Consider the following 22,344-nt stretch of genomic DNA (forward strand, 5'->3'; position numbering starts at 1 on the left):
GTGCTCTACCAACTGAGCTACCGAAGCACGACTCACGCCCGGTACTCACAAACTGGGTTGACCATGCATGTGTAAAATGTAGTGCTTTGTTTAGATTATGGTCATGCCTTGTATCTGTTGATGTGTCCCAAGCCTTGATGTAAAATTATTGAATGATTTGGGCAATTTGACAGACTATTTACAGTCATACACTTTCTTGGCTATGAACACCACACCACTATATCAACAGTAATGATCAGCGTTTGAAAATATAATATAGGCAGATAAAAAATCTGCTCAACAAGTAGTGGCAGAAGAAAACACATATAAAAGATGTGGGAATATGCAAGCTTTCAGAGCCTGTGGCGCCTCCTCACGACAGAACTCTTGAAAGGAAAGCAAGAGGGATAAAGGAAAAGGGCTATTGAGTTTTAGGAAGTGGGATGGAAAAAGCCTCTCAGAACCCAGACAGAGTAGACTTAATGGATGGGATGAGAAGGAATGGCTGACAATTGGTTCATGCACTAGACAAGATTTGAAAATTTGAGAATCTACAGCCGGAAGATGGTGTATAAGCAAGACAAGGATCACTGAAAAAACATTGTGAGAGAGTGGGAATTGAAGAAAAGAAGTAATTAACTGAACAGAAATGCTGAGATCACAGGAATTAATGTAAATTTAGGTCATGTGAGTGGTAAGAACTGAAGACATGTAAGCCAGTTCTCGGTTCTGAAAGTCTGAAAACTGGTGGCAGAAGAGGAAATCCAGGTGACACGTTTCGTGAAACAGATGTCGAAGTCACAACTGTCATGTTGTAGGGCTGGCTCTACAATGGACTTTTTGCCACTGTACACTCCCTGTACCCATTTGTCCTAACTGAGACTTGATGATAGTCATACAAATGTAGCAGGTCAAAGAGTGATTTTGTAACAGCTCATACACAACATACTATATGTTTTACCAGTTACAGGAATGATGAAGTTGCTGATAGGAGGATGTGTCGAGTGAGCCTTACAGTGGGGACGGTCGCAGACCACAAGGTGAGGAAATGGGTGCACACAGAGCATTGGATCTGACCTGGATACTGCAAAGATATATGTGTGTGTGGGGGGGGGGGGGGGGGTAGGGTAGGGTAGGGTAGGGTAGGGTAGGGTAGGAGGGTAGGGTAGGGTAGGGTAGGGGGGGGGGGATGAAAACTTATTATAGTGGTTGGGCAGTATATCAGGCAGAATGGACCTCATTTTCTGGGCATGATTTAGGAAATCACAGCCCTGTCAAAGTAGCTGATTAATACATTCAAGACCAGAATAGTACTGTATGACACGAAGTGCACTCCTAAGTTGTTTTTTGGGGGGCTCAGCAGTACTAGTACTACCAACAGTTTATAGATTTAATGTAAACAGAAATTTATAGTTGATGCTTGGTAAGGATAACGTCAGCATCAAGGAAAGTGGTATGAGATCTGGAACAATCTGGTTGGGAGAATGTATTTAGAGATTGCAAAAATTTCAACAGATCAGCTTCACCATGCTTCCATATGCAAAGATGTCATCAGTGTTCCTAAATCAAATTAAGAACTTAAGGTTTATGGATCCTAGGGAAGTCCCCTCCAAGAGACCAATGAAAAGGTTGACTTAGGAAGGAGCCATCCTGTTATCCATGGCCTTACCCCTGATATGTTTATATATCTCCCCCTGCTTTGGTTTAGATACATTGATGACATCTTTGCCATATGAACACATGACAAGGCTGAGGCATTGAAATTTTTGGAATCTCCAAATAGATTCTGCTGATTATATTTCACATGGTCTATGTCAGTTTCCTTGATGTTGACCTCATATTCACTGAGGACAAACTACACACTTTTGCTCACATTAAACCTACAAACAAATAACAGTACTGACATTTTGACATTTTCTATCCTTTCATGTCAAAAGTTCCCCCTCCTACAGCCTTGGCAATTAAGGAAAACATATTTGTTCAGATGTAGATTCTTTGCAGGATTACACCATCATTCCCACTTCAGCCTTCACTGTATGTAATTATTCCACTAACCTACTTCAAAAGCAGATTTCCTGGGTCATCACATGCAGTCCTGCTGCTGCCAATCCCTCCAAAAAACTACTTAGGAGTTCAAACCTCTTGTCACTTATTCCTATCCTGGTCTTGACTGTATTAATCAGCTATTTCGACAGGGCTGTGACTTCCTAAAATCATGCCTAGAAAATGAGATCTTTTCTGCCTGATATATTGCCCATTCCTCCTAGAACAACTTTCCATCTCCTCTCACCCCCTAATCTCTGCAATATATTGGTCAGACCCTACACATGTTGTGCACCTGTTTCTCTACCATAGGGTTCCCAACCTATCAAAGGGAAATGTCACATGTTGTATATCAGTTGTAATGCAAACACTGTTAGCCTTCTACATTGCTCTGACTACCACCAAGTTATCAGTTAGGCTGAATGGGCATAGGGAGTGTATACTGGCAACACACAATGTTCTATTGCATAGCATACCGTACAACATGAGCTGAGCAATGACCTTGGTGCCTTTTCGACGACACATGCCATCTGAATTGTCCGACTTGACATCAGTTTCTGAAAACTTCAAAAGTGAAATTGTCTGTACATATGCTTGGTTCTCACCATTTAGCTGGTCTAAATTTACATTAATTTCTGTGATCTCATCATTTCTTTTCAGTAACTATTCCAAGCACTATCTTCCACCTTTAAGTTCTCAAGTTTTGAAATCTCATCGGTTGCAGCCACCAGCACTTAGTGTTTCCTTCTCATCCATCCAGTAAGTCCCTCCTAACACTGTGTTTTGTGCAGCTTTTCGGTAAGTCTTCTCATTTCCTAAATCTCACTAGTCCTTTATCTTCATCCCTCTTCCATTCCCTTCAACCCTTCTACCAGAGGAAGGAACCATTTGGTCCCAAAACCTTGCTTATTCCCCACATCTTTCACATGACACAACTTGGGTAGAATATTTTGGATCTATCTATATTATATATTCAAACTCTAGACCAAGTTCCAGGAGGCCATGTAGATGATGTATCTCGGTTTGAATGTAGCTGCAGTTGGTGGTAGTAATGGAATATTGAAAAAACTGACAGATGTAAATCTTAGTGCTGGAGCCATGTTCAGTCCTGTTGGGCAGTTAGGATTTCAGGCCATAAAGGGAAACTAAAAAATTATGATCAGTAATTAGCTGAAATTTGTTGCTGTATAAAAACATCTTACATTCCGATACATGAAAAGTGGTTGCTATGGCTTACTTTGTGATATAGGTATATTTTTCTGGTGTTGTTGATAATGTTATTGGTGCAAATTCCAAAGGCCTTTGGAAACACATGGAAATTTTTATTGTAAGACTGCACTTCTTGCATGTGCAGAGGCACTGCTTGCTAAAAGGAAGGGCAGTGCTGATTGATATCAAGGTGCTGATTTTAGCTCAGTTTTTAATTACAGGCTTTACACCATTGAAAGTTTGTGCCTCTCATGTATGAGATTTTGGTTGCTTGAGGGAATTGAGAATAAATATAGATTTACTCAAGAATAATTGCAAATCTGGGGAGAGAAAGCTGGTTCTCTATGGATCGGAGTGTGGAATGTGAACTCCCTTAATTGGGCAGGTAGGTTAGAAAATTTAAAAAGGAAAATGGATAGGTTAAAGTTGGATGTAGTAGGAATTAATGAAGTTTGGTGGCAGGAGGACCAAGATTTCTGGTCAAGTGAATACAGGGTTATAAATACAAAATCAAATAGGGGTAATGCAGGAGTAGGTTTAATAATGAATAAAAAATAGGAGCACGGGTAAGCTACTATGAACAGCATAGTAAAAGCATTATTGTGGCCAGGATAGACATGAGGCCCACACCTACCACAGTAGCACAAGTTTATATGCCAACTAGCTCTGCAGATGACAAAGAGATTGAAGAAATGTATGATGAGATAAAAGAAATTATTCAGATAGTGAAGGGATACAAAAATTTAAAAGTTATGGGAGGCTGGAATTTGATAGTAGGAAAAGGAAGAGAAGGAAAAGTAGTTGGTGAATATGCAATAGGTGTAAGGAATGAAAGAATTCCCTGGTAGAATTTTGCACAGGTCATAACTGTAGCTAACATTTGCTTCAAGAATCCTGAAAGAAGGCTGTATATGTAGAAGAGGCCTGGAGACACTGGAAGGTTTCAGATAGATTATATAATGGTAAGACAGAGATTTAGGAACCGGGTAGATGTGGACTCTGGCCACAATATATTGGTTATGAACTGTAGATTAAAACTCAAGAAACTGCAAAAAGGTGCGAATTTAAGGAGATGGGACCTGGATAAACTGACAGAACCAGAGATTGTAGAGAGTTTCAGGGAGAGCATTAGGGAGCGATTGACAGGAATGGGGGAAAGAAATACAGTAGAAGAAGAATGGGTAGCTTTGAGAGATGAAATAGTAAAGGCAGCAGTGGATCAAGAAGGTAAAAAGACGAGGGCTAGCAGAAATCCTTGGGTAGCAGAAGAGATATTGAAATGAATTGATGAAATGAGAAAATATAAAAATGCAGTAAATGAAGCAGGCAAAAAGGAATACAAACACCTCAAAAATGAGGTCGACAGGAAGTGCATAATTGCTAAGCAGGGATGGCTACAGGACAAATGTAAGGCTGTAGATGCCTATATCACTAGGGTTGTAGGGGTAAGATAGATACTGCCTACAGGAAAATTAAAGAGGCCTCTGGAGAAAAGAGAACCACTTGTATTAATATCAAGAGCGGGAATGGAGAACTAGTTCTAAGCAAAGTAGGGAAAGCAGATTTGTGACGTGACAATGTTGATACACTATGGCTGCATGTCCACTACAAAACATTGCCTTCTCACAGATGAATGGTTGAATGCATATCTATTGCTTATAGTTGTTTGTACAAGCTGCCATCTTATTTACTGTGCTGATATCACTTATATGCCAGGAATAAAATTACTCTCAGAAGTTTTCATACAGGCAGTATACAGTTGATCCATGCATGGAATCCAGCACTTTGTGTGATAAATGCATAGACATTGCTACAGTGTGCCTCCTATTTATGTGACAATAGCCTTAATAGATTGTGTGTTTCTGCGGCTACTCCTCCAAAATCTCATGGATCAGTCAATGCCTTGGGAAGACACATCGTGTAGGTAATCTGTGCATTGTATTGCTTTTTTAATATCTTTTTTAAAATCTTATACAGTCCAAAAGGGGCATAGATGACAAAAGATTTTTTTTCAATTCTTAATCTAATGGGAGTTAAAAATAAGTGTTGGACAGATCTATCTTGGAAAACTATTGCCCTCCAGAAAGCTGAACAATTAGTTCCTGGCTCTAGGCTCAGGATACAAGCCTTGCTTTCTGGTTTGCTGGTGTTGCTTGAAGCAATCTAGTTCTTCTTTAAGGTCGCATAATGAGGCATTGGTATTGGATGGATTTGAATGAAAAGAAGCAGCATAGAAATTGTAAGCATTATGTGAGCCTAAAAATCTGTTGCTCTTCCTAGGCCAGGTTGCAACAGTGGGACAAACTTTGGACAAAGTGAATCTATTTCATCACAAAGAGTAGGTTGCTGAATGGCACAAACAGATTTGCGAATGCAAATCTGAAGCCAGTCTATGCTCAAGGCCAAATCTTCTACTGTTAAGAATATGCTGGCATGAGTTAACATCTGTAATAATCAGGAGTATAGTTTATAGACCAAGGATCAGAGCATTATGGCTGCCATACACCCAGAATTGAGATTGTTAGGATTTTAGTTGTGGAACAGCAGTGGTAAAGTGTGAAGATTTACTTACAATGCACACTAAAGTGTCTGTACCAAAAGGAGAGTGATGGAAAACTCTTAAATAACAGCTGAAAATATTAATTTCTTCTTGAGAGAGAGAGAGAGAGAGAGAGAGAGAGAGAGAGAGAGAGAGAGAGAGAGTGTGTTATCGTGGCTACATTTGAAAACTGTTTGAGTGTATTGTTGTCACAATATGGGTTTGAGCAGAGGGCCCATGGAATTGTCTATTGTACACTTCAGCAATATGTTCTCCTTTGAAGTCAGTTGGGCACTGAGCTTCATAGTAAAGACATTCTACATGTGGCTGCTTTACAAACACTGCGGGCGACTTGGAAAATGGCAAGAGCTATGGAGTGTTTGGTTGCTGCACTTCTTGCAGGTCTCAAAGGCATTGGCAATTCAGATCACTCCATCTAGGGGAGGATCTGACTTTCATTACAGCTCAACATCTTGGTCTGGTGTCAAACAAATCAAAAGGTATCTAATTAAGAAGTGCGAGTTCAGTGTAGAAGAATGTGATTTCAGAAGATTATCTACAGTATTTATAATCTTACTTGTATCAAACCATTATGAAGGGCATGGCTCAGGGTACTACCATTTGTTAGGGCTTCTTCCCATCCCTTTCATATTTGGAGTCTGGGAGAAACGATAGATTAAATGACTTTGTGTGAGCTATAATTAGTCTAATCTCATCTTCATAATCCCTATAGGTGCAGTACGTGGGAATAATGGGGGCGAGGGGTTGGTGTTGTATATTCCTGGATTCCTCACTTAAGGATGGTTCTTGAAACTTTGTAAGTAGGCTTTTATATATACGCTCTCCCATGAGCCAGACAAAACTATGACCTGTTGTGTTACTCTTGTTTCTATGCATATTTTTTATTAGTCCTACCTGTATGCATCCCACACACTTGAGCAGTATCCTGGGATGGGTTGCACTATTGTGATGCAGTTTTGAGTGATTTAAATTGTAGTCATACAACACAACTTTTTGTATTCATTTTATTTTATTTTATTTTTTTTTATATGCCCGGTTTTATATTTCTGAAAATTTAAAGCAAGTTGCCAGTCATTTCTTCCCTTTGATATCTTATACTGTTCTAACTGAATATTTTTGCAGCTGTTAACAGACAGTTCTTCATTATTGATAACTGCATCACCTGCAAAAATTCTGAAGTTACCATTTTATTGTCTGCAAGGTCATTGATATACAATGCAAACTGCAACAGTCCAAAAACATTTCTCTGGGTGAATGCAGCGTTTGTTTGAGGTGTCTAAGTTACAGTGTGGTTAAAAGAGGAGCAAACTCAGCCACAAATTCAGTATAGTGTCTGATAGAGATTCTGCTAGGCCCTGAAGCTTTGTCCAATTTTAATGATTTGAGCTGTGTCTCAATGCCATGACACTAATATCTAAGTGACTCATGTTTGTAGTGGTGCGAGAATTAAACTGAGGCATTGCCCCTTGATTTTCGTTTGTAAGGGACATTTGAAAACAGGATTCTGTGTTGCTGTTTTGCTACCCTCTGTCACTGTCTCATCTATGAATGTCTAAACACACTCTTTGATGCTGCTAACAGCCTTTAAATAATACTAGAATTTCTCTAGGTTTTGTGACAAATCTCTGTTGCTGTTTTGCTACCTTCAGTTTAAGGCACTGTCTCATCTATGAATGTCTGGATGGTTTTGTGGCAAATCTTTCATTGCAGATGATGTATTGAGTAGTTTTTCCTACAAGTAGCATTGTGCTGCCAATATGAAAGGGCTTTGTTTCAGAGTTTAAACTGTATTACATATTTACTTTTATTCCTGGCTATGAAACATGATGCCATGTCAAACAGATAGCAGTTAGCCAATGTAAGATCTGGTGAGGTGAGATCAATCAGATGACATGTAAGATGAATATTCCTGCAAATATTTTGTGTATTAATTGTCCAAAAAACATTTGTATTTCAAAAATAAAAAGTTGAAACTTCACAGTGTATTTTGAAAATATAATAGTAAATGTTACTGATTATTTCGTGTTTTATGTTATCATCTGTTGGCTCTGTTAGGAAAAAAAAACCTTGATAAAATTATTGGTGTTGTTTGAAATGTTGCTTTTAGATTAGTCTTTCTAATATTATTTGACTTGACATCTCTTCAAAGTGCAGAGTCATAGATTATTATTATTATTTAATACGCGTTTAGAACATATTACTCCATGTAGCCATTGTTTCAGTATACATTGTCAGTAGACTGCTAAAAATTAATACCACATTAATTCTGTGCAGGAATCGACTCTGTGCGACCAGTTCCTCATGTAACGGGGGATGTATCTCAGTTGGAGCATTCTTTGTCTCGTACACTGTTATGGACAGATGCACGTGATGTTTGGTGTGTGTCTTTGGAACCTGTGAGTGCAAGCTTTTCGGGTGCCCCTGCAGACATTGCTGCAGGAGTTGATCCTGTACCGTTGACTGATGCATTCCCATTAACACTGTGGGCCCATTGGGATGCAACTGACGCTGTGCTCAATACACTTGCTCATGTACCAGCACTGGTTAGTGTTCTGAATGTTTATGTGAATTTACAGATTTGCTTATTAAGAGATGCAGTAATACTTCATAACTGTTGTACGTAGTGAATTGCTGCAAGATATGACAGTAATTTTAAGTAGAGTAACGCCTCACATTGTTAATACCATCTCAGTTTCAATCAGTAGGTTTCTTTTTTAGTTATTTATTTCACAAACATAAAATTGCAGTTGACATAACTTAGATCCTTTCTGTTTCCTACTTAATGTAATAAGGCTGTGGTAGTTACAGTTACAACACTGTTTAGTAATAATTAGCAGTAGATGTAGAAATGCAGAAAATAAGAACCCTTTTGCAGTGTAGTAATATTTAAAGCTGTGGTTTTGTATTTATTGTACAATATATGATGGAATGAGAGAGCAGATTATTGAATTTATCAAGAAAAGCGATTTTTGTATAGTTAGTTCTAGAAAGATAACCTATTTTGTCCATATATGGTTAACTTTTAACAGTATAAGGAAAAGATGGATTGCTACTCTCTGTAAAGATGACACGTTGAACAGTAGACAGGCACGACGAAAAGTCGCTTACCCGTAAGCTATTGGCCAAAGCCTTATTCACAGAAGGACACACACACACACACACACACACACACACATATTCATTCACACAGCCAAGCACACCTCGTGCACACGACTACCATCTCTCGCAGCTCAGACAGGAATGCAGTTGGCACGTGGAACGAAAGCAGCAATCTAGAAAGGGCGGGGCAGGGGGAGGGATTGCAGGGTACGGGCGGGGGAAGACAAGAGTGTTGTCTGTCAGAGCATGCAGGGATTAAACTGCCAACAGGTAAGTGTCGGAAGGCTGTGGGGTAGGGAGGATGGGGGTTGGTGCAAATGGGGAGTGCAAACAGATAGGAGTGGGGAAGGGAATATATGTACAGGTGTGTTGGTAGAGGATGTCACACAAAGAGGGTAAGGGGATGAAAATATGGAGGAGATGATAGGACAGGTGGTGGAAACTCTTGGGTTGAGGGTGTGGGGACAATAGGTTACTGTAGGTCGAGCCTGGGATTATTTTGGGGGCAGAGAATGTGTTTTAAGAATAAGGGCCAAGACACCCATGATCATTCCGTCACAACCTCAACACCTTATCTCCCATCTGCTTCACCTAGTCCTCTTCAACCCAGCATGCACCTTCCTGGACATTGTCCTCCTCTCTAATGGAGATGCAGTATGGCATTCTGGTCCGAGCTGCTGGAGATGACAATCGTCTGTGGGTTGAAGTGTGCTTACTTGAATGAATGAATGTGTTTGTGTTTCTCTTTCTTTTTCTAATGCAGTCTGTGACCAAAAGATAATGTTAAGTATCTTTTAATTGTGTCTGTCTGCAACTTAATGAGTCATCTTCACGGTAAGTAGCAATCTATATTTTCCTTACTGTGCTGATATTCCAACCTGGAGTTTCTGTTGTTTGATTCTGTCTTTACTTTTGTTGGATAAACATAATTTGAGAAGATGTAGAGGGCTTTTTTTAATTAGTAAAGACTCATTTTGACACCAGGAATGATGGGAATGTGAGTTCTTATGTGTCATACATTGACACCCCAGTCACTTGCGTGGCATTAAATTGAAATGCTTATGCCACACTTAGAGTGATTAAGATCTTTTTCTACTGCAAGAACTGAACCAATCGTTTGTTGCTCACAGAGCTCAAACTTTTGAGTCTGTTGTTTCTTACTTTATATGTCAGATTACTGTGTACCATCTGTAATGGTGACTTTTACGGAAGTTCTCACAGATGCCTTACATACAATCATAGCACTACACCAGATATGATGCTGAATGCTGCTGGTGTCAGTTCCAGTTTCTTTAAAATTTGCTATTACTTGATGCTCATAGTGACTTTCCTCTTCAAGAAGTTGTTTTATTGGGGAATATGTTTAAACATTTAAAGATGAGGCCATCAAAACTACATAACAAGTAACTGATTCTCAGAATTATGAAACATCATTAAAAATAATACTGCCATTTAATTCACTTACTTTGTGAAAGTTAATAAAAAGGGTGGTCCATTGATAGTGACCAGGCCAAATATCTCATGAAATAAGCATCAAACGAAAAAACTACAAAGAACGAAACTCGTCTAGCTTGAAGGGGGAAACCAGATGGCGCTATGTTTGGCCCGCTAGATGGCGCTGCCATAGGTCAAACGGATATCAACTGTGTTTTTGTAAATAGGAACCCCCATTTTTTATTACATATTCATGTAGTACTTAAAGAAATATAAATGTTTTAGTGGGACCACTTTTTTCGCTCTGTGATAGGTGGCACTGTAATAGCCACAAACGTATAAGTACGTGGTATCACGTAACATTCCACCAGTGTGGACGGTATTTGCTTCCAGATACATTACCTGGGCTAAAATGGACCGTTTACCAATTGCGGAAAAGGTCGATATCGTGTTGATGTATGGCTATTGTGATCAAAATGCCCAACAGGCATGTGCTATGTATGCTACTCGGTATCTTGGACGACATCATCCAAGTGTCCGGACCATTCGCCGGATAGTTACGTTATTTAAGCAGACAGGAAGTGTTCAGCCACATGTGAAATGTCAATCATGACCTGCAACAAATGATGATGCCCAAGTAGGTGTTTTAGCTGCTTTTGCGCCTAATCCGCACATCAGTAGCAGACAAATTGCGCGAGAATCGGGAATCTCAAAAACATCGTTGTTGAGAATGCTACATCAACATCAATTGCATCCGTACCATTTTCTATGCACCAGGAATTGCATGGCGACGGCTTTGAGTGTCATGTTCAGTTCTGCCACTGGGCACAAGATAGATTACGGGACGATGACAGATTATTTGTACGCATTCTATTTAGCGACGAAGTGTCATTCACCAACAGCGGTAACGTAAACCGGCGTAATATGCACTATTGGGCAACGGAAAATCCACGATGGCTGCGACAAGTGGAACATCGGTGACCTTGGCGGGTTAATGTATGGTGCGGCATTATGGGAGGAAGGATAATTGGCTGCCATTTTATCGATGGCAATCTAAATGGTGTAATGTATGCCAATTTCCTACATAATGTTCTACTGACGTTACTACAAGATGTTTCACTCCATAACAGAATGGTGATGTACTTCCAACATGATGGATGTCCGGCACATAGCTTGCATGCGGTTGAAGCAGTATTGGATAGCATATTTCATGACAGGTGGATTGGTCGTTGAAGCACCATACGATGACCCGCACGTTCACCGGATCTGACGTCCACAGATTTCTTTTTGTGGGTAAAGTTGAAGGATATTTGCTATCGTTATCCACCAACAATGCCTGACAACATGCGTCAGTGCATTGTCAATGCATGTGTGAACATTATGGAAGGCAAACTACTCACTGTTGAGAGGAATGTTGTTATACGTATTGCGAAATGCATTGAGGTTGACGGACATCATTTTGAGCATTTATTGCATTAATGTGGTATTTACAGGTAATCACGCTATAACAGCATGCGTTCTCAGAAATGATAAGTTCACAAAGGTACATGTATCACATATTGGAACAACCAAAATAAAATGTTCAAATGTACCTATGTTCTGTATTTTAATTTAGAAAACCTACCTGTTACCAACTGTTCATCTGAAATTGTCAGCCATATGTTTGTGACTATTACAGCACCATCCATCACAAAGCGAAAAAAGTGGTCCAACTAAAACATTCATATTTCTTTAAGTACTACACGAATATATAATAAAAAATGGGGGTTCCTATTTTTAAAAAAACGCAGTTGATATCCGTTTGACCTATGGCAGCACCATCTAGCGGGCCAACCATAGCGCCATCTGGTTTCCCCCTTCAAGCTAGACAAGTTTCGCTCTTTGTAGTTTTTTCGTTTGACCCTTATTTCGTGAAATATTTGGCCCTGTCACGATCAATGGCCCACCCTGTGTATTACCATGCAGAGCACAGTCACACATTGTTGAAAGTGGGTATAATTCTATTAAGTAGACCGTTATTGAAATTAGAGAATGGGCCAGAGTTTGTAGTTTTCTGAATCTTTCAACAGGAACCATTTTGTAATCGGTATTTAATAGCTTTCTGCATAATTCATACCACGCTTCTTAATTACTTCCATTATTAGTAAAAAATGAAATGTGTGGACTGACATTGAATGAATAATGTGCACCATGTTTTTTTTTTTTTTTTTTTTATAATGAAAGGATTGTCTGATACTTGTAAAACTGTGTTTAGTTTCACATGTTCCACAATTCACAAGTATTTTTTATTGGATGTGCCATTTATAAATAAACTCTGATCCACAGGTTAGTTTTCAACTTAATCATTATCAATATTTGTTCCTTCTGAGAGCGATGGATAGAATTAGTGAGACAGCAGCCGTAATGAGTGTTGACTCACGTCGCATTCAAGGAAATGATGGTCTCCCGCCAACAGTTATTTTAGCAGGCGTGTTGCTGCCACAGGTACATGGAATTTATTTTTAATAGATACTAGTATTTAGTTTTTAAAAAGCTAGGAAGAGATAGGTTGCTACTCACCATAAAGATGACATGTTGAATTGCAGGCAGGAACAATTAAAAGACACTTGCACATAAGATTTTGGCCACAGCCTTCATCAGAAAGAGAGAAACCAACACCATTCATTCACACAAGCAACCACACTTCAGTCACACATGACCATCAACTCTGGCAGCTCAGGTCAGAAGTATTTAGCGTTTTTTCGTTATTTTCATACATAAACAGAGTTAAGCTTTATTCTGTGGTGTTGGTAATAATAACAAACAAATTTTCTCTGGCAGCTCAGGTCAGAAGTATTTAGGTGTTGTTCTTTATTTTCATACATAAACAGAATTAAGCTTTATTCTGTGCTGTTGGTAATAATAACAAACAAATTTTTTGATTGGCAGTAACTTACACGCTGATGAATGATGAGTGTCACGTATCCATACTAAACTACACTGACTTCTTGCTGTGACTTTTTTTTCCCTTATTCCACAGTCCTGTTTTTTGGAAGTTCAATTCCATGTGATGTTCACTTGCCCATGGTTTCTGTGTTAAGCTCCCACAATCAAATGTAACATATGGTGTCAATCAGTATACATAGTAATGTTCTTCTCAAAGTACTCTTGAAAAAGCCTCTTGACAGGAAGATCAACTTTGTCAAGTGATATTCATTGTGGAGAAGAAGCATAATCCTTGCCATAATTGTGGTTTGTTACAAAAACAGCTAGAGAACTGAAAAAAGGCAATTCTCTGGCCAGTAATCACTCATCTTTTATCTTTTGTGTAATGCACATTCAAAGTACAATCACACAAAAATAAATACAAAATGAAAAGTTAATTTCTATGTTTCATTTATTTGCCATTTATTCCAAATGCAAGTCTCCTTAAATTTGCATTCTCATGTTTACGCTCATAGAATCAACACTGATTTTATTACATTTAATCTCATCTCATGTGATAAGAATAAACTGAAACAATCATGTTGTTGGTACACTGTTCAAAGGTACCACCACACATCTTTTTCCTGTGAAAATATGACAGTGTACCAGATCTGCTGCTTTCCATCTGAGATGTGCATCTCATTACTTTGTTTATACCGTTTCACATCTTTTACGCGGTACTGATGTTCAGATAGTGGAATTGAGGGATCAGGGTTATCACTATATAAGTATTTTTGTTAAAAGTGGGACAGTCAGCATTCTAAAATATGTGCTTTACTCCTAAATTATTTACATCCTGTGAGGATTTTCATTCTATATTTATATTTAGTTACACGAATATTCATATTTCTCCAAAATAAGATAACATATGTCCCCTGATTGCAAGTCATTGGAAGGCTTTTCCAACATTTACATTAATACTCTGCTCCGTCATGTCTCCAGAATAAGATTTAGGGACTTCAAAACATGCATGGGAGCAAAGAAACAATACACATAGGAAGGCATTGTATCAATGAAATATACATATTTGTGCCCTTCTAGCAACCACTGTGTTGTTCTACATGGTACCCAGGATGCAATATTGTCCAGCAGACTACCTGGTACTTAATGGTGTGGTCCATGACAAATTCATAGAGAAAATTTCAGCTCTAGCTCCATCCTCTTCAGCACTTGCAATTAACTGATTCTGACTCTGGTGCCATCCACAGTAGGTTAAAATCTCATTTCATACTGTATCCATCTGCTTAATTTTTAAGTCTGTGTAATATCACATTTCAAAACACCTCAGTTGTTTCTATCATTATTTTCCAATTGATAATATTTCATTCAGTCATACAATGATCTGAAATACAGATGTAGAAAGTCCTCTCGCAATTCAAGGTAAGTATTTTGTACCTGAAAGTTGCTCTTGTTTAAATAAGCTTTATCCCTATGTCAGTATGGCCTCTGTGTTGCTTGCATATTATGTGTTATGACTTTCTTAGTAGTAAAAGTCTTTCATTTATACTTTATTTTCCCCAGTATTGGCTTTTTTTTAAATTGTCTATTCTAATTTTCTCTTATATTTTGATGTTATGTGTCTTTTAACCGATGTTTGCAACTAATTTAAAAGCCTTGCGATCCCGATAATTCTAGCTCTGCCTTTCTTTTGACTACAAAAATAAAGTCAGCTGAAAAGCTTGGCGTTAATATCTACATTTCTTAGCCATTTTTGTTGCTTAACTGTAACTTGAGCTTCAAAGGCTTGCACAGTGGCACACTTAGAAAATTGGAGGCAGTTTTCCATGTGCCAAAATTACATAAAGAAATAGTTTGACTCCCCTTTCTCTTTCCAGTACGTACGATTCTTGTACTTCCCTCCGTATCATTTTTCTATAACTGATTAAATAAGAACATGCTCATGAGATATTACTTTTTTCAGGTTGAAATAACATTTGTTATGGCATCACAGACACCAGGACGAGAATACCACGGCAGTGCCGATCTTGAATCTGTTGTCCCTGACTCTGCAAGTCTGGCAGATGAAGGAGTGAGAATACATGCCAATAGCCTATCTTCATCTCCTTCATTTGAAGGTCCATTTGACTCTCGACTTCGCCATAGTGTTCCTCCTAATGTGGCATCTTACATGGACACAGTGACTTCATCTCTCCCAGTAAACTCTGTGCAACCTCTTACTGGTCTTTCAATACCTGATAACTTCAATGCTAGCATAAGCACTGTTAAAAAGGGTTGGAAAGGCCTGAGCAATATGGTTACATCATTAGATTCAGTACTGAAAGCCAGTCCAGATGATTTGGCCAGTGAGACTGCTTCTCAACGTAGTGATGCCTCTTCAGACAGTGAAAGGTATATTAAATTATGGCAGTTTCATTTTTATCACTTGATTTTGGTATTAAATTTTAGTTCTTTGACTGTCTCCTCCTCATATATATTGTTTTGTAGGCAGCACATATTTTAATCACTAACATAACACCAATGTTTTTGTAATCGATATATAATGAAGATTTTGCATGTTGTACCTGTACCAAATTTCAGAACATTGTACCTAGTGAACCTTGCATTTTCTCTCATTTCATTTTATATTTCCTGTGTGAGTTCTTTAAGTCATGTTCAAGTGATTGAATACTTTAGTAATTTGTGTAAATATTAACTTCGAGTGAGAATGATCTAAGGTGTGTTTCACCAGTCGTGTAACTATAAACATTGGCATAAATGTGCACTTTTACTATGTATTGCAGATTTTAACCCCTGACAAATGTCAAAGGAGTGCTACATATGTAGTCTATGTTCAGAAAGTGTATATTTTTACTTGTGAACAACCTGTTTGTAATATTACTTTTGACAAAACTGTGTGGAATGTGCAATACACTCTCCACTGAAACGTCAAAATGCCTGAGTAATGAATGCACAATGGAACATGACGTACAACCAAAAAGTTTTTAAATGTCTAAAAATGTCAGTCTTACCAATCGAAACCAGTTAGTAGAAAATGGTTTTGAATGCAGCTTTGGCTATAAAACAATTTCTTTAAATATTAACTAACTACACAGGTCTGCAAAGAATTTTTTGTTTAGCTGCATGAGGTATTTTTACTGAATTATATGTTTTAGAATGCGCAGATTTCAGAAGTGATGTTCATTTTTTTCTATCACATAAGGTGTTTTTGCAAATTCAAACAAAAAAAAATTGGTAAAAGCACCCGTTTATTCAAAATTATCAAACATAATATTTTTTCACACTCAACGAAACATTATTTTGAGACATATAGTAACAATATTATACTTATTCATTTTTTTTATGAAACCTTTTCTTCTTTTCCTTGATACTTCGCCGAGTCCTTTTCCGATTTCCATCTTTCGTTTCCTGCTTAAGCCTCCAACAGTAGTCAGTGAGCATAGTGGCATCCCATCTTCCTTATTACCATCTCTCAATATCATGGATATCCTGGTGAAACTGCTCCCCCTGTTCTTCACTGTAAGCTCCCAGGTTTTCAGGAGAACTGTCTATGTGGGAGTGTAAAAAATGGAGCTTCAAGCTCATCTTGCAGCCTTGATCTTCGTATGCTGCTAGCATCCGTTGAACAATGGTTTTGTAGTCGGGCTCCTTAGTATTTCCCAAAAACTTTTGCACTACATCCTTGAACGATACCCAAGCTTCTTTTTTCTTCTCATTCATACTTTCTACAGAGAGGGTGTTGGTTAAAAGTTTTCTTATGTCGAGGCCAGTGAAAACTCCCTCTTTCAACTTTGCTTCTGGCAGTTTCGAGAATTTTGTACACAGATATTTAAAACAGTCCCCATCCTTTTGTAGTGATTTTACAGATTGTTTCATCAATCCCAATTTGATATGGAGAGGGGGCAACAAAACCTTTTCTGGTGGTACGAAAGTAATATTGATAACATTTTTCTCTCCAGGTTTTAAAGTTTCTCGGGGAGGCCAGTCACTTCTAGTCCATTGCTGTTCTCTGGCTCTACTATCCCACAAGCATAAGAAGCATGGGTATTTAGTATAGCCTGCCTGCTGACCCTAAAGCATCGTGAGTATTTTGAAGTCCCCACAAATCATCCATTGATGATCCTGATACTTGATTTTTTCCGGGATAATGGCCAAATCATTATAGTTTTCATCCATATGCACAGAATGTCCCATCGGAAGTGATGCATATTTATTTCCATTGTGCAATAATACTACTTTAAGACTAGTTTTGGATCAATCAATGAATAGGCGCCATTCAGATGAGTCATACTGCATATCAAAGCACCACATGAGTCCTTCCACATCATTGCAAAAAACTAAATTTCCTTCTTTTGAGAAAAACTAGGTAAATTCTTTTTCTCGGTGTCTGTACCATGAAAGTGAGGTGCCAGATAAAAGGTTTTTATGTTTTAATCGTGAACCTAACAGCTCGGCTGCATCTTTTGAAAGACCTAAATCTCTTACTAGATCATTGAGCTCACTTTGAGAAAATAGTTGAATAGATCATTGAGCTCACTTTGAGAAAATAGTTGAATAGTGAAGAAAAATCTGAGCTTGACTCCCCCTGAGGAGGTAATGTAACTTCGTCCTCCAACTCACTCGGGTATTCATCCAAACTGGAAGATGGCTGTGGGATAGGTATTTCAGAGCTGGACGTATAGCTGAGTCAGGCTTAGGATAACTTATGCTTCTTTTGTTTTTTGAATTGAATCCCTTTACGTCAACAGAACAGAAGTAGCAATCAGTGGTATGGTTTTTCTGCTCACGCCACATCGTAGGAATTCCAAATCTAAATGTATTTTTCTTACCCGTAAACCACAAACGGAAATCTTCTTCACGCCTTCTACATACCTTATGCGGTGCCCATGGTTTATCTTGATCACCAAGTTTTAATTTAAGGTAAGCAAAATAAACTTTCCTCACAAAATCACTTATGTTTCTCTGTTGACTTTTAATAGTGTATTCGCCACAGATACAACAAAAACTGTTTGGAGAAATAACACAACCTCTTGTAGCCATGACTAGACAGAAACAACAGCATTGTTCACTTGATTAGCAATATGTCTACCGAGAGTTTCTCTTCATTTCATGCAAGATACAAATCATCATTTGACTTGTCACAACATGATAAAACTGAACAATAAGATTTTTTGCATTTGCTTCTGACACCCAGGAATTCGCAGTAAAACCCGCACGTGGTAACAAAGAATAGTTAACAGTGTAAATTTTTAAATTTAAGTTTATTTTATCAATTATAATTGATATAATTTTTAATAATTATTAAATTTAAAAAACATATAGGTTTATTACCATGAACATAAATACTGCAATATACATAAAAATGTTTGTGATAGAATTTTTTGAATATTTTACTTGTTTTTGGGAGGTGAAAATGTGTAAGAGAATGTTAAAAAATCCTGTGCAGTTTTTTAGTTGCAGACCTGTGTTATGGTTTCATATATGAGCATTAAGCCATCTTCAGGGCAATGAATGGCTCCTTCTCTGAACACACCTAAGTAACTCCCAGCAAGCGTTTGCCCATTACAGGCACAATACGGACATAGTAGATCTCAAAGAGACCAATGAAAAAAGGAAAGGAACAGAGGAAGGAGATGGATTCCTGCACATGTTTAGTAGTGTACCAAAGGAAAGAGCTTGAGGAGGAGTATCCCTAGTAGTTAAAAGGAAGTCTAGAAAATAAGTCAATCACAGACATTTACAAATGGATATCAATGTGATAAATCAATCCTTTGGTAACCATATCAGCACATGCCCCATCGACAATGATCCAATTACTGAGGAGGACTGATCTGATGACAATTTTGGAAAAATTTGGAAATTGGAGTGAGGTATTTCTTATCTGTGGTCTAAATGTCAGAATGGGCTCCAAATTAAATGACCCTGTAGTAGGATGCTACAGAAAAGCTGCTGTGAGTTGTTGTTGTTGTTGCTGTTGTTGTTGTGGTCTTCAGTCCAGAGACTGGTTTGATGCAGCTCTCCATGCTACTCTATCCTGTTCAAGTTTCTTCATCTCCCAGTACCTACTGCAACCTACATCCATCTGAATCTGCGTAGTGTATCCATCTCTTGGTCTCCCTCTACAATTTTTACCCTCCACACTGCCCTCCAATGCTAAATTTGTGATCCCTTGATGCCTCAGATCATATCCTACAACTGATCCCTTCTTCTAGTCAAGTTGTGCCACAAATTTCTCTCCTCCCCAGTTCTGATCAGTACCTCCTCATTAGTTATGTGATCTACCCATCTAATCTTCAGCAATCTTCTGTAGCACCACATTTTGCAAGCTTCTATTCTCTTCTTGTCCACACTATTTATCGTCCATGTTTCACTTCCATACATGGCTACACTCCATACAAATACTTTGAGAAAAGATTTCCTGACACTTAAATCTATACTCAATGTTAACAACTTTCTCTTCTTCAGAAATGCTTTCCTTGCCATTGCCAGTCTGCATTTTATATCCTCTCTACTTCGACCATCATCAGTTATTTTGCTCCCCAAATAGCAAAACTCATTTACTACTTTCAGTGTCTCATTTGCTAATCTAATTCCCTCAGCATCGCCTGATTTAATTTGACTACATTCCATTATCCTCGTTTTGCTTTTATCGATGTTCATCTTATATCCTCCTCTCAAGACACTGTCCATTCCGTTCAACTGCTCTTCCAGGTCCTTTGCTGTCTCTGACAGAATTACAATATCATCGGCAAACCACGAAGTTTTTATTTCCTACTCTGAATTTTTCTTTTGTTTCCTTTACTGCTTGCTCAATATACAGATTGAATGACATCGGGGATAGACTACAACCCTGTCTCACTCCCTTCCCAACCACTGCTTACCTTTCATGCCCCTCGACTCTTTGTAACTGCCATCTGCTTTCTGTACAAATTGTAAATAGTTTTTGCTCCCTGTATTTTACCCCTGCCACCTTCAGAATTTGAAAGAGAGTATTCCAGTCAACATTGTCAAAACCTTTCTTTAAGTCTACAAATGCTAGAAATGTAGGTCTGCCTTTCCTTAATCTATCTTCTAAGATAAGCCACAGGTTCAGTATTGCCTCACATGTTCCAGTATTTCTACAGAATCCAAGCTGATCTTCCCCGTAGTCGGCTTCTACCAGTTTCCCATTCGTCAGTAAAGAATTCACATTAGTATTTTGCAGCCGTGACTTATTAAACTGATAGTTCGGCAATTTTCACATCTGTCAACACCTGCTTTCTTTGGAATTGGAATTATTATATTCTTCTTGAAGTGTGAGGGTATTTTGCCTGTCTCATACATCTTGCTCACCAGATAGTAGAGTTTTGTCAGGACTGGCTCTCCCAAGGCTATCAGTAGGTCTAATGGAATGTTGTCTACTCCCGGGGCCTTGTTTAGAGTTAGGTCTTTCAGTGTTCTGTCAAACTCTTCACCCAGTATCATGTCTCCTATTTCATCTTAATCTACATCCTCTTCCATTTCCATTAAATTGTCCTCAAGTACATCGGCCTTGTATAGACCCTCTGCATACTCCTTCCACCTTTCTGCTTTCCCTTCTTTTCTGAGAACTGGGTTTCCATCTGAGCTCTTGATATTAATACAAGTGGTTCTCTTTCCTCCAAAGGCCTCTTTAATTTTTCTGTAGACAGTATCTATCTTACCCCTATACATCTAGTGATATATGCCTCTACAGCCTTGCATTTATCCTGTAGCCATCCCTGCTTAGCAATTATGCACTTCCTGTCAATCTTATTTTTGAGGTGTTTGTATTCCTTTTTGCCTGCTTCATTTACTGAATTTCTGTATGTTCTCCTTTCATCAATTAAATTCAATGTATCTTCTGTTACCCAAGGATTTCTGATAGCTCTTGTCTTTTTACCTACTTGGTCCTCTGCTGCCTTTACTATTTCATCTCTCATAGCTACCCATTCTTCTACTGTATTTCTTTCCCCCATTCCTGTCAATTGTTCCCTAATTCTCTCCCTGAAACTCTCTACAACCTCTGGTTCTGTCAGTTTATCCACCCATCTCTTTAAATTCCCATCTTTTTGCAGTTTCTTCAGTTTTAATCTACAGTTCATAACCAATAGATTGTGGTCAGAGTCCACATCTGCCCCTGGAAATGTCTTACAATTTAAAACCTGGTTCCTAAATCTCTGTCTTACCATTACATAATCTATCTGAAACCTTCTAGTATCTCCAGGCCTCTTCCATGTATACAGCCTTCTTTCATGATTCTTGAACCAAGTGTTAGTTACAGTTAAGTTATGCTCTGTGCAAAATCCTACCAGAAGGCTTCCTCTTTCATTTCTTACCCCCATTCAATATTCTCCTACTGCGTTTCCTTCTCTTGCTTTTCCTACTATTGAATTCCAGTCACCCATGTCTATTAAATGTTCATCTCCCTTAACTATCGGAATAATTTATTTTATCTCTCCATATATCTCATCAATCTCTTCATTGTGTGCGGAGCTAGTTGGCATATAAACTTGTAGTACTGCGGTACACGTAGGCTTCGTGTGTATCTTGGCCACAATGATGTGTTCACTATGCTGTTTGTAGTAGCTTACCCATGCTCCTATTTTTTATTCATTATTAGACCTACTCCTGCATTACCCCTATTTGATTATGTATTTATAACCCTTTATTGACCTGTCCTGAAGTCTTGTTCCTCCTGCCACCGAACATCACTAATTTCCGCTATATCTAACTTTAACCTATCCATTTTCCTTTTTTAATTTTCTAACTTACCTGCCCAGTTAAGGGATCTGACATTCCACGCTCCAATCCGTAGAATGCCAGTTTTCTTTATAATGTTGATAGACTTATGAGGGGAATTCGATAAATAATGCAGCACATTTTTTTCTGAAAGCAGGTTAGTTTTATTGATGATTCCAGTAACCATATTATTCTTCATTCTTTTTGCTACAGAACTCTATTTTTCAACATAATCTGTGTTCAGTGTGAAAGCACTATGCCATCTTTACTGGATGGGCCTGTATGCCCGCATGATATCACTCTACTGGTCAGTGCTGGAGCCATTATCATATTGCATCAATAAACTCATCATCATCCAC

The 22,344-nt window shown here is 38.3% G+C and overlaps 1 protein-coding gene across 3 annotated transcripts in view; it reads left to right on the forward strand.

Moving 5' to 3' along the window:
• LOC124622447 (UHRF1-binding protein 1-like) overlaps positions 1-22,344 on the forward strand; it is a 442,870-nt gene that overhangs the window by 207,599 nt on the left and 212,927 nt on the right. For all 3 annotated transcript variants that reach the window (XM_047148146.1, XM_047148147.1, XM_047148148.1), the window contains exons 11-13: positions 8,066-8,334; positions 12,650-12,808; positions 15,210-15,637. In XM_047148146.1, coding sequence (XP_047004102.1) covers positions 8,066-8,334; positions 12,650-12,808; positions 15,210-15,637 — 856 coding nt within the window. The remainder of the gene's footprint in view (positions 1-8,065; positions 8,335-12,649; positions 12,809-15,209; positions 15,638-22,344) is intronic.

Source organism: Schistocerca americana, chromosome 7 (genome assembly GCF_021461395.2).
Source record: "Schistocerca americana isolate TAMUIC-IGC-003095 chromosome 7, iqSchAmer2.1, whole genome shotgun sequence".
NCBI lineage: Eukaryota > Metazoa > Arthropoda > Insecta > Orthoptera > Acrididae > Schistocerca > Schistocerca americana.